Here is a 16126-nt window from a genome sequence, read left to right as displayed (position 1 = left end):
CTATTAACTAATTAACTACTAATACATTTTTAAGTGTAAGCCCCATCTCTTGTTCTGTAGTAGACGATAATGTTGACCGATATGGACCCACACGCTTCTCAGAATTTCACTGCTCTTGCTTTTGCATGCTGATGCCTATACTCGACTGGTGAAAGTCAACCGATGCTGCTTACATTAGACTGGCTCTGCCAGTGGGTTCCACAGGCGATTCTACCAGTGAGGGGACACATAACTATATCCAGGGGTCCCCTGGGGCCGGTATGTGGGTACGCTCATCTGAGGTGCTCCAATGTGCTGGGTGTGCTGTGGCGTGGTCAGCAGGGTTCCTGGTATAGGCCATGGTCGTGATCAGACACAGGGAAAACAAAGGACAGAGTCACCCACATGGAAATAACATGTTCATGTTGCAAAATATATATATACCGAAACCTTAGACGTCCAAAATACTTTCTTTGTGAAAATAGCCTATCTTCAAGCTCACAACGTGTCGCGACGACAGGCTGAGAGCTTGTAGGTGGGCTATTTTCACTACTTTTGTGTGACATTTGTTGAATTTATACATTAATTTATGCTACTGTATGTTGATGAGTTGAATACATAGGACCCCAATGAAAAAATAAATAAAAAAATGTGTTATCCTTCATGCACCTTGTGCCGTTTAGATTTCTGACTAATAAAGTATTCAATAAATCCAGTCTTGCATGATGAAGTAGTAGGGCATTAATTTATGAGAAAATATGAAAAAATGAAACATGAAGATTGGATTGGTCATTTCTTTGTATATTTCATGCTATTTGTCATAACTGCTCTGTGCAATTTTTTGTTTAAGCTTAAAAGCCAGACCGAAATGCAATTCTTTGTTTAACGTCTCTGTCTGGTGGAACCCTCATACTGTATGTCCCAAACTGTTTCTTTCCATGATTCAAGAATAGCAACAAAAAAAAGCAGATTGACTTCGCGCCACACTTTTCGAGCTTGTAGATCTGCTATTTTAGATACTTTAGAGTGCCGCGGTAGTAGTACAGGAATTAATTTACAAAAGCGGAGATAGGAAGTTTCTTCTCAACAGCAACTAGAATTTCCTTTAGAATTCTTGATGACTATTTTTATATATTTGATGTAGTTACCATGTGTCGTTCTTGCTTACTTATTGCTCTGGATTAAGAGCATCTGCTAAATAAAAAGCCTAAATTGTAAAAAAAAAAAAAAAAAAAAAAAAAAAAAAAGATATGGTATAACGTCCGGCTCTCACCGGCGGACATGGCCATGGTGGTCCCGGTCACCATACCCATGGCCATGGCGTTGGAGCGGGGTGGCATGGAGGTCGGGTAGAGGGTGGCGGGGATGCTGTTGGGCTGCACCACTGTGGTGTGGTGGATGACGTGAGGCTGCGCGTACACCGGCTGCGTGTAATAAGCTCCCTGATGGAGAGAGAGAGAGAGAGACCCACAACAACCGGGGAGGAACAGGAGGAGGCAGAGTTGCAGGTGGGGGGGAGTGAGGTATAGAAAGACAGGACAAGGACGAAAGAAGGAGAAGAGAAGAGAGAAGAAACAGAGGGAAGAAAGAAAGAAAGAAAGAAAGAAAGAAAGAAAGAAAGAAAAAGAAAGAAATTAAGAAGAAGGAGGCAGAGGGGGGAGGGCGGAGAGAGATGGTGCGTGAAAGGAAGTGGAGAATTCATTTAGTTTCTGTCACAGGGCAATGTTTCTGTCAGTAAATGAGGTCTCCGCTGAATGCAAAGATGTTTAATACTCGGCGGATTCCGGGCACGGCGCACGCAGAAACAATGGCGCTGATTACCTGAGCGTAGAGGTTCTGCTGCGGGTAGACGCCTCTAATGGGGTACATGGCCGTGGGGTAGGGTGAGGGGGACGGGGAGTAGGGAGGGGGGGCCCCGTTCGACTGGGTGGGTGGTACCTTGTACGGAGTCCCAGCTGTATATCCTGCAAGGCAGACAGGGAGAGAGAGAGAGAGAGACCAAGATTCAATTTTCAGATCATTTGTTACTGTCTCATGAAGGGCTGGGGTTAATTCACTTTGAAGATAAGATATACTCAACTGTAATACTTTCATGGGGAAAAAAAGTTTTAATGAAATTAGAGAAAATCCACTTCCTGTACAGATACCATTTCAACTATGTGAAGTGCCCATATCCATCAGTAAATGTCTATGTCCCAGCAGTTCTTGAGGACTAATAGCATTTATGAATACATAAACACAAAATAGCATTGCATAAACATGTATTTATCAACGATATGCACAGAAACATTTAAGATCAGGGCAACAGACATTTGTAATTATGTGGAAAAACCTGTTATAATTTGGCATTGTCATAAACAAACTAAATTCTCATATAATAAATATCGTCTCTGTCAAGTGGAAACCTCATATGTCCAAAACTGTTACTTTTCAGGATTCTTTTGTGTGATGCTATTGCTTTAGGAATAAATAGGGCATACATTTAGTTTAGGGCATACATTTAGGGCATACATTTACAAACAAACAAAAAGTTAGAATACGATGTTTCTGCCCGACAGCGACGGTACGTTATACGGTCGGTATACAATTTGGAAGTCGGTGTTTGAACATCTAAATATGCCCTCCCCAAGAACGAAGAAAGACATTATCCAGTAAACAAAGGTTTTGGGATGGAGCGGAAGAAGTCCACCCTGGTAAATTAACCCAAGCCCTACAAGAATACTCATCTTACTCATATCGTCAATATGCATTTTATTTCTTATTCATTAGTAGAAAGACTTCCATAGCGTTGCAAGTATATATTATTTTTGAATCTGAGACATTTATAAAGTATATTAATACGCCAGTATTAGTATATTAACTAAACTGCTTCCACTCAGTCTTCATACAAGCTGCTTTCGCAGCTGTTATGGAGAACATTTCCAGATATAAGTATGTCATTAGCTGAAGTTGTCCCATATCTGTTGCCCTGTCTTTAAATTAAGCATTTGGGTTAAATTGTCTACAAAACATGCAAAGTGTTGAAGAAGGATTTGTAAAATGTAAGAAATTGATCACTTAATATCTAACTATTAGAAAAGAAAGATGCATTCGTTCATGTTTGAAATGCATAGAGTTTTTTCCACATTTCCGGGCCAATGGGTAACGTCAGTGGCGGGTAAAACAGCATAAACAAATTAGCTCTGTTAATCGCACAAGACAAGATTCGTTTTTGTCAACTCCGGCAGTGATTTCAAGCAATATTAGCTGTTTACTCTACCATGACGTCAACCATAACCACAGCGGCACCCTGCGGAAAAGCTATAGTGTGAACAGAGAGGTTATGCTGTCAAGTCTCAAAGTGCAGCACACAACACACACACACACACACACACACACACACACACACACACACAGGCACTCAGTGACACGCATACACACAGCTCTACACATATTCGTTATTAATTCACTCAAATCGCATGCATCAAACATGTTTATAAATCCATCTGACTCAGGTATGGGGCAAGACAAATGCATCCACAAGCGTGTATAGTAATCTGCCATAGCACAAAGCAAGACCAAGCACGGTTTGTCTGACCCCAACAAACCTGCTCCTAAAAGACCTTCACCAAACCTAACCCAGCTAGCCTTTTTTTTTCCTTTTTTTTCACAACTTTGTCCTTTATTCCCTTGATATTTCCCATGAACCCTTTGCTAACCTTTCTCCAAGAAGGCTTGCTTGCTGCCAGCTTTTCTCTCAGCCAGTTTGTAAACACTGCATGATTATCAGGCTGCACGTTCCGCTAGAGGTGGAGCTCTGAGTCTGTTGCCTGTTAGTGGGACATGGTGACTGTGCAAACAGGGCCATGGAACCCGGAGAGATATTCATGCTAAATGACTGGCATGAGTGTTGCCAAATGCCATCGTGTTAGTCCCCAATTATTTATTACTTTAATATGCACAGATTTTTTGATTTGTGTTCTACGTTCATTTAAAATGGACCCTCTCGAAAACGAGATCTTAGGGGCTGTATTTTGCGTGTCTTAAGTACCAGGTCTTATTCCCTAACTTGAGAAACTAAAGACCTGGAGGCGTGATCAATGCCATTTGGCTATTCTGAGTGGCCAAAGAGCATTGATCACGCCTCCAGGTCTTTAGTTTACTCAAGTTAGGGAATAAGACCTGGTACTTAAGACACGCAAAATACAGCCCATTGTATCTCAAGGGGTATTCCAAATAAAGAATTTCAATCAAAATGCTCATAGTAGTATCAATTGACAGAGTTGGGTGAGTGAGTTCTCTTTTGTTTAGGGAATTGGCTGTGAGACAGACTGACCAGTCACCAGGCTGCTCTCTCTCTCTCTCTCTCTCTCTCTCTCTCTCTCTCTCTCTCTCTGTTCTAGCAGTTTCTCTGCATGTGGATTTGCATTTGCAAGACTGAGCAAGTTTTATTGATATATTGATAAGTCTATTGTGCAACACCCATTCTAGCAGAGCAGTTTTCTTTATGTTTGTGCAACAGATTGTTTCAGCGCGGATATGCAAAAGAGTCGGCTGCACGCATGCCTTATGCACTGCTGGCACATGCATACACAGTTTCAGAGTCTGTTTAGCTGTGCGTGTTGAGTATGAAATGCTTGAATTGAAAATGTATGTATGTGATTGTGTGTGCGTGTGTGTGTGTGTGTGTGTGTGTGTGTGTGTGTGTGTGTGTGTGTGTGTGTGTGTGTGTGTGTGTGCGTGCGTGTGTGTGCGCGTGCCTGCATATGTGTGTGCGTTTGTACACTACTGCTAAAGTAAAAACAAATTGCGCTATACTACATTTTGTCATCCATGTGTGGGTGCATGTAACAAGTAGAGTGTGTGTGTGTGTGTGCATGTAATAAGTAGGTAGATATTTACTGAAGGTTGCGGCCGAGGCCTGGTACTGTCGGCCCTCGGAGCCACCGTCCAGGGCCAGGTCATAGGAGCCCTCTTGGGCCCCCGACACCTCCATCGATGACTGGGGCCAGCCCTGCTTCACCAGCAGCACTGTCCCACCACACACACACACACACACACACACACACACACACACACACAAGTACGCACGCATGCACGCACGCACATACACAAACACACGCCGCACACACGCACAGACATAGGAAGATATACGTTACACGGGCAAATATACACAAACAGGCACTCAGGCACACACAATCAACACATACAGTAGGCACATGTTTACGCCTGGTTTTTAGACTTGCAGTAGTTGCCCTCATGGTATCTCACGCCGAAAATAGCCGACCACAAAGAAGTGTAGCTCGACGTGTTGTGAGCTTGTAGATCTGCTATTTTCAATGCAACACTACCAAGTGTAAATCGATCAGGTTTCTCATGGCATTCCATCAGGTTGAGTGATGACTTCTATATCCACTCCCGGAACATCGTGTTTTAGTGTAGATGCAGATTATTGACAGTTTTTCTTTTGTTCTTCTGTTGTTTTTGTTTTGCTGGTTCCTCGTACCATCTGTTCCTCAGTCTCCTATACAGGCACAGTGGCTGGCACCTGTAAAAGCCAGGGGTGGTATATTCTCAAAGACTGTGGGTTCCCCAGCTGGCCTTTGAATGACTTAATCTGCTGCCCTATAGGCTCTATGTCGCCTGCGGCCTGCCCCTTCAACAAAGACACATTTCCATCTGTCTTTTCTTTCTTTCTGTCCAGAGAGACAAAGGTTTTCTGCTTCCTGGTGAAGAGGCCACTGTTGGCCGCATACAGATACACATGTATATTATCAATTAGCCTCAGACAGGCAGCAGCAGCAAAAAAACTATCACAAACTAATTGTAATGACACACACAAAAAGAAAACTTTACAATATCCCAAAGAACAAGGTGCAGTACACAAGCCATGCATACAAAATATCAGTTCATCACAATTCTGTCTCCAGAATTTAACGAAAAACAGAGCTGCAGTCTGCAACAGTCTACAATATATTCCAGTTTGACAGGGCGCAGAATACCTAAAAACCCTTTAGCAATATTCTCTGTTGGAACATTTGGTACAGACAAATCTTGTGAACTGTGACCGCAAGGAGTACTGTCCCTCGCTCTTCTATGACATATAAATACAGAATTGCCTTATGTATTAAAATATTCCAGTGTGTGCACCAGGCCAGTGGCGAATCAAGGCGGTCAAGAGAAATGTTTCGTGACACCTTTTTGCCAAAGCATAAATTAGGCCACCAGGCTGAGCATTCAGGATCCAATGAGGCAGTCAGTATCAGAACATCCACAGCAGCTGGTGCTGGGCAATAGGAAATGTATCGTCATGATAATATGTTAGTAATAGAACACTGTTGGATTAACAATGTCTATGAATTGTTACAACCCAGTTTAACTAAAACCAGCCTTAAAGTTGTAGTATAATGTGTCTCAAGAGTGTTATGTGTAGCAGCCATAGGTGGCATATAAGACATAGGGAAGGTCATTATAAATTATATAAATATTGTGCCTGACAGGGCTCAGCTAGTCAGTGCACAGACCATGTGCTCCTTCTTCTGAAGAGCCGTGAAGACATGGGTTTGAATTTGAATCCCATGCAGTCTTGCCTCACATGTCTCTGCTCTCATTGCCTCCTTTCTGAGAAATACATAAAATGCTGAACAAATTATGAACAATAAATTAATAAAATATTCAAAATGTCTATACTTTAAATAGCATGTGACGTGTCAAACTAGGGGGGTTTCATGATGCTGAACCCATTCCAAGCATTGTTTGCACGAAAAACACTCCTTGGGCTAAATTCGTCCATAGCCACTCCTCACATTTGTGATGACAGCTATGGCCGTTTTTAGCCCAACGACTGTTTTTTAGAAATGTATTCTCAGATTTGCAATTATTTTGATAATATCCACTGACTAGTGTTGTCTGATGTAGTTGTGAATCTCACAATCAACAATGCAGTCCTCTCATCAGGTGTTTTTCAGACCGTTTCTCTGTCTTAGAGGAATGGAGTGAAGGTCCTCCGTCCATGCTTTGAGCTCTCCTGTTCCTGAAAAGGACGTCCATTTGACCTGATGTCCCTGCCTGCGGAGTGGCTGAATGACACAGGAGAAATGCGGTGCATCCAGAAAGAATGCACCCTGTCTCGACGCAATAAGAAAGTTGAACAGCACTGACCTGTTGCTGTTGTCACTCTCAACTCTCGCAATACGCTCTGTGTGTAGGGCAACACGCAGAGGGGGGGGAAGGGGGGGGCAACAAAAAGTGCCAAGCCGATCTGCTTGAGGAAATGCGACCGTGAAATTGGACACAACAACTACAGTGCACAACAACTGATCTACTTCTCTCTTAACGGTCAACAATGTGCCCAACCAAAGTTCACCATCACGTCCACGTTGCTGAACACGTAATAAACTGCTATCCATGTGCATATCATTCTGCTGAATCAGTGCCAAGGATGTTAGTATGAGGAATCTACAGGAAGTGGACACTAAGGAACGCCTAGAAAAGCTGCTTCTGATATCAGACGAGCACAATGCAAACCAATATGTTGGACAGTGGTAAAAGACACCGAAAGCAGACGCGCACGCACGCACGCACGCACGCGCGCACGCACGCACGCACACACACACACACACACACACACACACACACACACACACACACACACACACACATACTGTACACACAGATGGACACACGCATACTTTAGGACCTTGGGAGTGTGGCCGGGTAGCCTATCTATCATGCCAAGCCTTAATCATGACTCTAACCTCAACCTGACCCAGACCGTAGAACGGCCTCTTGCAAAGTGAGGACAAGCCTGAACATCGTAGCCTACGTCCTTTCTATGTGCGTGAGAACATCTGGTCCTCACAGAGATACAAGTAACCACAACGCGCATGAACTCAGGAACACACACACGCACACACATGCACACATGCGCGCACACACACACACACACGTGCCCACACAGAACCAGTGGTGGAAGAAGCACCCAGAGTTTTTACTGAAGTAAAATGAGTAATACTAGAATTCAGAAATACTCTTTTCAAATAGAAGAACTGTATTCGAAAATGTGTGTAAAGTGTACAAACGTATAGGCAATAAAATGTATTTAAATTAGCGAAAGTAAAAGTACTCATACACATTTTCTTTTAAAGATATATCTAAATGTATCAATTATTCTACATTATGAGCGGTTGTGAGCTTGTAGATCAGCTATTTCTAAGTATAGAATCAGATTTCGTTTTTAAACGAATAAATCTACAAATAACTAGAAACTAAACTTTTTAACCGTAGTGGAGTAAAAAGCACAACATTTGCTTCTGAGATGTAGTGGAGTAGAAGTATAAAAAGAAAAAAAATGGAAACACTGCAAGTAAAGTAACAGTACCTCAAAGTTGTACTCAAGTACAGTAAGTAAATGTACAACTGTAAAGAACATTATGTTACTGTATGTACAGTCACAGTCTGTGTCTCTGAAGATCAAGCCTGAGGGGCCGCCTCACTGCGGCTTTCAATACAAAGGCTCTTGACTGAGTGTTCGGATTGGATTTCCCCGAGTGGCTTACATGGGTGTCTCCGGGAGCACTCATTCATGTGTGTGCAAGTCTGTATTCCCTCAACATGCATACATACAGTAATAACAGTGCACACACACACACACACACACGCACACACACACGCACACACACACACACACACACACACACACACACACACACACACACACACACACACACACACACACGCACACCTGGAAAAGTAACATCACTCGGAAAGATACAGTACCGTATAACTCCTGGACTTAAAGGAGTAGTGCAACCAAAACTATTCTCTATCAATTACATGAAGCCCATGAAGCCTTGAATTCATGGAGATGAATAATCACCCAATAATTAATTCCTAAGACTTGGAGTCAGATATTGTCCTCTATAGTTTCATATCCATTTGAAAGTTCTGGCAGAAAAGTAAAAATATCACCACTTTTCCACGAGGAAAAGCTGGACTGAAAATAGGAAAACTATTGACTATAGTCAATGTTTGGAAAGCACAAACATATGGGGCACACAATTGGCAGTTGTGTTGCGATTGGTGTGGGGTAAGCGATCACACCACCTGTTTTGTGTGCCCCGTACATTTGTGCTTCCTAAAGGAAGTTTTGATGTGTTCAGTCCTGCACTCATTCCAGGCCCCTCTGGGACATAATGTCATATGTATGCAGCTCGTGGAGAAGTGGAGATATTTTACTAAATACACGCTTTCTGCCAGAACTTAAAATTAATATGACGAGGTCAGTCTGCTAACCGTGCAAGGATAGGGCCGATCTATGGCTGTGTATTTGGAATATATGATGAAAGATCATGTAAGATCAGACATTCTAGGGCGAATTACTTATCTAATATTCAAACTAGGGTTGTCAAATTAACTGAGTTTACTGAGATAATTAATTAGTGAAATTAATTAGATGATCCATGTTTGGATGCCACGCCCCATACATCCCATTGGCTCTGCACTATCTAGCCCTATCTGCATGGCAATAACCAACATATGTTACATACATATGTACATACATTGTGGCAAACCAGGGGAAACAGCCAGGCCTATTCCCCACAGAAGGAGGCTGGGGGAGGTGATAGAGGGAGTATATCACCCTGTACAGGTATTGCAGCCAATGGGAGCCTGGACATGGACGCACCTGCAGCCAGTAAGGCAATCAACAGAAGCTTTTAAATAGCCGACGCCCAAGCTGCCTGGTGAGTCAGTTTGGACTAATGAAGGAGACAGTGAGGAAGCAGGAATCACTCTGTTCATGAGGAGGCTGGTATGAGGGATATCTCACAAGTGAGTACAAGATTTAACTCAAACCTTTGGACCCACTTGGATGTGCTGTGTTCGTGTATTGTGGCTCACCTGGTATCGTTCTCTCTCCCTCCCTCCTAGGCCGACTGAACTCCACAAGGGAGAGCATACAGCACTGTCCCCCACCTGAATACATTAGTCACTAGCTCTCTCTCTCTGCTCTGCCCACAGGACTGTGCATAGAAGCCCAAGCCCCTGACAGGAGGAACCCTAAGTTGACGTTTTGCCCCGTTTTCCCCATTCCCTAACAAGTTAATAAAAGACAATTTAAGTTACATGTTGAATCTGACACTTTTATTGTGAATCTTGCCTATATTCTCCCCTGGGTTGCCACAACATACATACATATACTATACATATACTATACATGCATACATACATACGTTAAATGTATATCCGCCTTCTGACATTTCTCTTACCATTCCCAAGAACATGGCATATTTTGGACATAGTTCGAATGGTGATTAATCATGATTAATTCATTTTGAAGCTATGATTAATCTCATTAAAATGTGTAATCATTTGACGGCCCTAATTCAAACATTTATTCACCAAACCTAACTTACAGTTGGTTGATTTAAAATGTATATGTGTGTGCTCGTGCTCCGAACAAGTGACTTTTGTGTCAAAGTGAAAGGGAAATTTACTTGTGCCTCATAAAGTTAATATCAAGCCCTGCTAAGTCAATAATTTGATGACCGGCAGAGTCTCAATGGAGACTCAATTGAGTCTCCGCTGGTCATCAAATTAATATTTTGAGTCTGTCTGTGGGTTTTATGCACATTTAGCCAAGTTCAATTCCAGTTGGAGATGTGTGTTGCCAGTCCTTCCCCCCTCTGTGTCCCTGGTCTCCTATCTCTACTATCCTGTCCTCCAAAAAAGAGAACTCTCCATACATGCACTTGGTTTAAAATAAATGCTTTGTTTTGTTTTCTTCTGCCCGTCTACCTGTGAATTGTATGGGTATGTCTGTGTGTGCGTGCTCGTACCTGGGGGATACCCCGAGGAGCCAGTCTGGTAGAGGCTTGGTGTGTAGGTGGGGGCCGCAGAGGGATACCCTGGATAACCTGGAGACAAAACAGTAGAGAAATGCAGCGTTAGAGAGAGACGTACGTACTGTATGTTCAGGATGTGTCCATTCACACCAAAATAGAGTGGGAAGTATTCTGTTAACCACTTGAACCCTGGCAGCCATATTCTGGCCATGTAATAACAGGCCAACGTTCTGTGAAGTGATTGTAGCAGATCTACAAGTTCACAATGCGCTGCAAAGCGACATGTTGTGAGTTTGTAGATCAGCCATTTTTTGGCCAAGAGATTTGCTGACACTTCCAAAGTTTGGCCCGGGGGGCCAATTGTGTCACAAGGGCAGATTTCAAATGGCTCGTGGCTTCCTCCAGACCATAACATGTATTATCCATGACCTGCCACTATATAGTCATGTGAAATTCACACATTGAAGTTTGAGTGTTCTGAAATTAACCTGGGACATTTCTCAGTATTAAGGATTCCTATTAACTGCTTTTTCTTTCCTTTTTTCTCATTGTGTGATGTAAAAAAAGGTTTTATTTTATTATTTTATTCTATTGTAAAATGTTTGTACACTAGAGAGTAGATAGACTTTCACACCTGGTTACATTTGGCTACACTACTATTTACATACAAAAGGCAATTTATCTGACTATAAATATAATAGCAATGCAGTGCATGCATGAGAAAATGGCTTTAAGGCGGAACTGTTTTTGTTTTGTTCACAGCACAGATGAGTGAGCTACATTTGGCTACACTGCCAATGAAATACTTGATATTGCACTGTAGTTAAATCAAATGATGGTAATGCGATTCATTTGCATGAGACTTTGTTATGGTTCAAAGGTACAGTGTAACGATGCAGCTGGCTCTACAAATATGACACCAAAGTTTGCTCACCCGTGGTGTAGAGGGAAACAAGGAGGGGGCCCAGGCCAGATTCCTGAGTGACCCCCGTCAAAGTATATAGGTTGAAATAATTCAGTTAAGCCTATTCAGTATTTTAGCTGTGACGTGAGCGCCCCCTCCTGAGATACTTCCGGGTCCTACTTTTGTGTCGCTTTTGTGTCCCCATGGAGTTATACTGTGACGCTCCGTCGGACTAAATCTGAGACGAAAACAACCACGAAAGTCTCATTTTACCGCTTTCCTCGCAACAACAAAGCTGCGCTGCTCTCCAAAATCTGGCTGTGACAGGCCGTCTGCCCCACATGGAATACTATCGCCATTTTATTTGATTGTGTCAACTAAATCCTCATTAATGCAAACTAGATTCAACATACTCAAGCCTGCACACATTGTAAATATCCCCCGAAATATTTTACCGAGCAAATGGACTGTTGCCACCTTCAATAATAATGATAATAATAGTATTTATTGTCTCCACATCATATATTTTTGTTGTCATGGACACTTGTACAAAACATTAATAATTCTACTCGAGTTGGAAGCATTAAGACCCATTTTAACCCTCTATGGCTTCCTTTCTGAAAAATAACGTCAATTTAAAAAGATTCACGCGTTTAGATATTCTATTTTACAATGGGATGCGGACGGGAGCTGGTGCCACTTGGACCCGGACGTAACGTAGCACTACAAAATGACGTCGGACTTAAATACTGAATAGGTTCAGACTTCGCACTGACTGTGTTACAAACTACAATGTTCACTTCCCTTCTGCTCCACAAGGAGACTCCACAATGGTTCAGGGGGAACCTGCTCACTTCCTCCCACTACAAACAGGCCTGAATTCCCATTGTCCAGCAGGCCTGTGTGTTTGCTGAGTTTTGCCATGCGTCTGTTGAACTTTGCCTGGCTAGCCAATGCTTGGATCCTATTGGTTAATCGGTCCTGTACGGCACCTCAGTCTTGGCTACCTGGCCAAGTAATGTAATGTAATGTAAGTGATGTGGATTATGTTTGAGAATAGTTTAATTTGATTTGAATTGAATTATTTGGACTTATTTAATATTGGAAAATTACTAAATACTTGGCTAATTATTATTTATTTGAATTATTATATACAACACTTAAATGTATATTAATTAAACGGACATATTTATAATTTGATGTTTATCTGGAAAAATATAACTTGCTTCTTTTTCTTTGTTTACTTTGTAGAACCATGGAATCATGTGAAACCAAATGGCCATCACTATTTATTATCCAGCAAAATTTAATGGATAATTGATTCCAAATCCTTGTTTTCTGGTGGTTTGTGGCTACAGTTCGAACCTTAAAACCTAACAGACCGAATGTAGCGATTCAATTCTCTTTTTATGGTTATCAATATTGCACTTTTCTGCAGCACACAAGCAAACACAATCAAATCGTTAATTTTGGGGAAGTGAAATGGATGTATTTGTGTTATATTACTCTTGGTGGAAGAATATCTGTCACCAAATATCGGTTTAATGCAACTGCCACCAGCAGAAGGTGAAATAGGCTGTGGAATATGCGTTGTTTGTGCTAAATGGTGTGATTTTAAGTACATACAGACAGGTGCACTCGGCAGAGAACAGATTCCCACCAGGAGGCATGCAGTAATTATAATACTGATGTATGCAGTGGCATGTCTCTATAGCAACGATGGTGTATAGCAATTTGGCTTTTGGTGACTAGTTTTGGGCCGTTTGCACAGACTCAAATATTAGATAAGCCAACACTCACTATGCGAGTCCTTCGTGAGGGGACGTGAGCTCTCTTAGTCTCTTGTGTCACTGTCATTACGGCTACACAAGTTGACAGTCAATTGTACATGACACTGAAGAGTAATGGCATGTAGGATGAGACGTGTGTGTGTGTGTGTGTGTGTGTGTGTGTTTGTGTGTGCCGCGTGCGTGTGTGCGTGTGTGTGTGTGTGTGTGCGTGCGTGCGTGCGCACACAATATGGTGGAGAGAGAAAAGAGAAAGATCTGCACACAGGACATTTTCCACGTTAAATTGATGTGTCACTGTCATTGTTGATGAGTTCACGTTAAAATGTTTGATTGAATCCCCCAAAATATGTGATTTGCAGCATGCCTGTTCTGCAACTCAACTGCTGTATTGTATTAGTATCGTGCATTTATTGACTATTTTGGTGCATGTGTATTTTGTTGGCCTCCATGTTTAACATGGTTGAAATGCCATAAAACAGAAGGACTAGAGCGTTGTGGTTTGTAGCGGGGTGCTTATCCCATGACCTGAAGGAACGTTTACTCCGTGATCATTTGAAATGACAAAGTTGTCATTGACCAATTTGAAAAATAACCGACAGACACACACGCACGCACACACCGGCACACAATGCCAGGGGTGTCTCGTGGTGAAGATAATGTGAATGTACAAGTTCCTTGATGGCAGAGCACAGACGCAACAGATAAGGATGATAGACAGTGTTCGTTCTTATGTAGCTATACATACAACTCAACGATCCACCAAAGTTCAACATTGCTTCATAAAAAACATTTACACGATGAGCACGGTTATCAACTCTGAAACATTTGAATGGTGACGTTATCGTCCGTTGTTATTGGAACTGGTTCTAGAGATACAATGAATGTATAGTAGGGCTTTGAATCCATTAGCCATCCCCCTTTATTAACACTGGTGGCCCTATTTTACGGAAAGTTTCAAAATGTATCAAATTCCAACCCAATATTTTCAATTTGTCTTTTCTTCCAAAATAGCGAAAATAGACGACCTACAAAAGCTTTTTATCTAACGCAACACATCACAACAGCTTTTAAATCAGCTATTGCCTCGATTTGTCGTACAAAGAAGTGAGGTTAAGTAAATGTCCTCCCCTCTGTCTTCCTTTTTAATTTTTGAGCGGTACACACCACTCCATTGACTGGGCACGTGTGTCCCTAATGTCCCTAATATGTATGTCTGTTTAGAGTAGGAGCAGCTGCTATAATGCTGGGTGACCTACCTTCAAGTGGCGCTGTTGAGCTTCACACTGCACTATATTACAATAGTACAGTATAGAGTACTGAGTACGTTACAGTATACAGTACAGACTACAGTAGGCCTACAGTAACTACCACAATACAAGTATAGTTGCACAGCTCAGTTCACATGGGTGTGTGTGTGTGTGTGTGTGTGTTTTCTTTTAACCCATTCTGGGCGAGAACCCCTTTTGGTGTTTTAAACATGTTATAATTTAGCTATTGCGCTCGTAGCGCGCCACTGAGTGGCACGCTACGAGCTTGTAGGTCTGCTATTTTTTTTTTATCGTGAAAATGTGTCGCAAATTTGGAATATATATTTTTTCTTTGCTTCTGAGGGGTCCCTGGAACAACGTTGGAATATGGCCAATATGGCCGTAATGGCATACTAGACGTTGTGGTGTTTGGCTGTGTTCACCCGGACTGCACCATGCAGGGTGGTGCAGACATAGCCTGGTAAACCACTCCCCCTGCTGGACCTGTCAGAGCCTATACGGTCGGGGCATGGAAACCAGGGGGTACTAATATTTACTATTCTCTGCCCATCGGGATGCAACTCGAACGGCGCTGAGTCGGCTCGGCTTGCGCCTCGGCTTGCGCCTCGCTCATGTTGGCTCAAAGCCACCAGAGGCCGCCTTTGTCATGTCACAAAAAGCTCCTATAGTTTCACTTCTGCGTTTCCCAGTATGTGTGATTATCACATTCTGGCTGTATAAGCTGCTGATCACGAACATTCTCTTGATTAAGGGGTGATAACATTCGAAGCGGGTGACAGAATACAGTAGTATAATCATAGAAGCTACTACACCGCAGGATTGCTGCTATACTGCAAGGTTTCTGTCTGCATGATAGAGACATCATTTGAAAACATATAAGATCCTTCTCAGGAGACTAGAAGTGCTGACTCTGATGTATCATATATTTCTGTGTGTGCGTACGTGCGTGTGTGCGTTTCCATAAGCCATACGTCTGTGTTTTGGAGTGGCTATAGGCAGGGTCCACCACAGATCACTCTTTGGCGCTGTGGACCCTCCATCTCTGCCTCACGCTGACTTATTCCACCCGCTTTGCCAGACCCCTAGCAATACAGGCAGCTCAATGGATTACTCATAATGCAGACAGCTTGTAAGACGGATTCACTATATTTCAACCTGCAATTGCTGCTGCATGAATAATAGAGTAGCATGAGCCAAGGCAAAGGAATGTATTTTAGAGAGAGTGAGACCGGCGGGTGAGAGCTAGCTACAGTACAAGACAGCACTAATCACTGGATGAAACAAGAAACATTACTCTGGGGACGCATTCCAGTTTAGGGAGCAAGAGAGAGAGAGAGAGATAGAGAGACAGAGACTGTGTGT

General features: G+C 42.5%; 1 protein-coding gene across 2 annotated transcripts in view; it reads right to left on the bottom strand.

Annotated features, from left to right (window-relative positions):
- LOC310866543 (protein FAM168A-like) overlaps window positions 1-16126 on the bottom strand; it is a 49246-nt gene that overhangs the window by 5296 nt on the left and 27824 nt on the right. Inside the window, exons 3-7 of one of the 2 annotated variants that reach the window (XM_083776185.1) lie at window positions 10797-10874; window positions 4861-4989; window positions 1801-1943; window positions 1253-1421; window positions 174-326 (exon numbers count right to left, since the gene is read on the bottom strand). In XM_083776185.1, the coding sequence (XP_083632311.1) occupies window positions 211-326; window positions 1253-1421; window positions 1801-1943; window positions 4861-4989; window positions 10797-10874 (635 nt within the window). In that variant the 3' untranslated portion in view covers window positions 174-210. The remainder of the gene's footprint in view (window positions 1-173; window positions 327-1252; window positions 1422-1800; window positions 1944-4860; window positions 4990-10796; window positions 10875-16126) is intronic. The other variant, XM_083776186.1, reaches the window with a different exon arrangement.

Source organism: Protomyctophum parallelum, assembly GCF_964188405.1.
Source record: "Protomyctophum parallelum genome assembly, chromosome: 1".
Lineage (NCBI taxonomy): Eukaryota > Metazoa > Chordata > Actinopteri > Myctophiformes > Myctophidae > Protomyctophum > Protomyctophum parallelum.
This window is presented reverse-complemented; position numbering and strand designations above follow the sequence as displayed.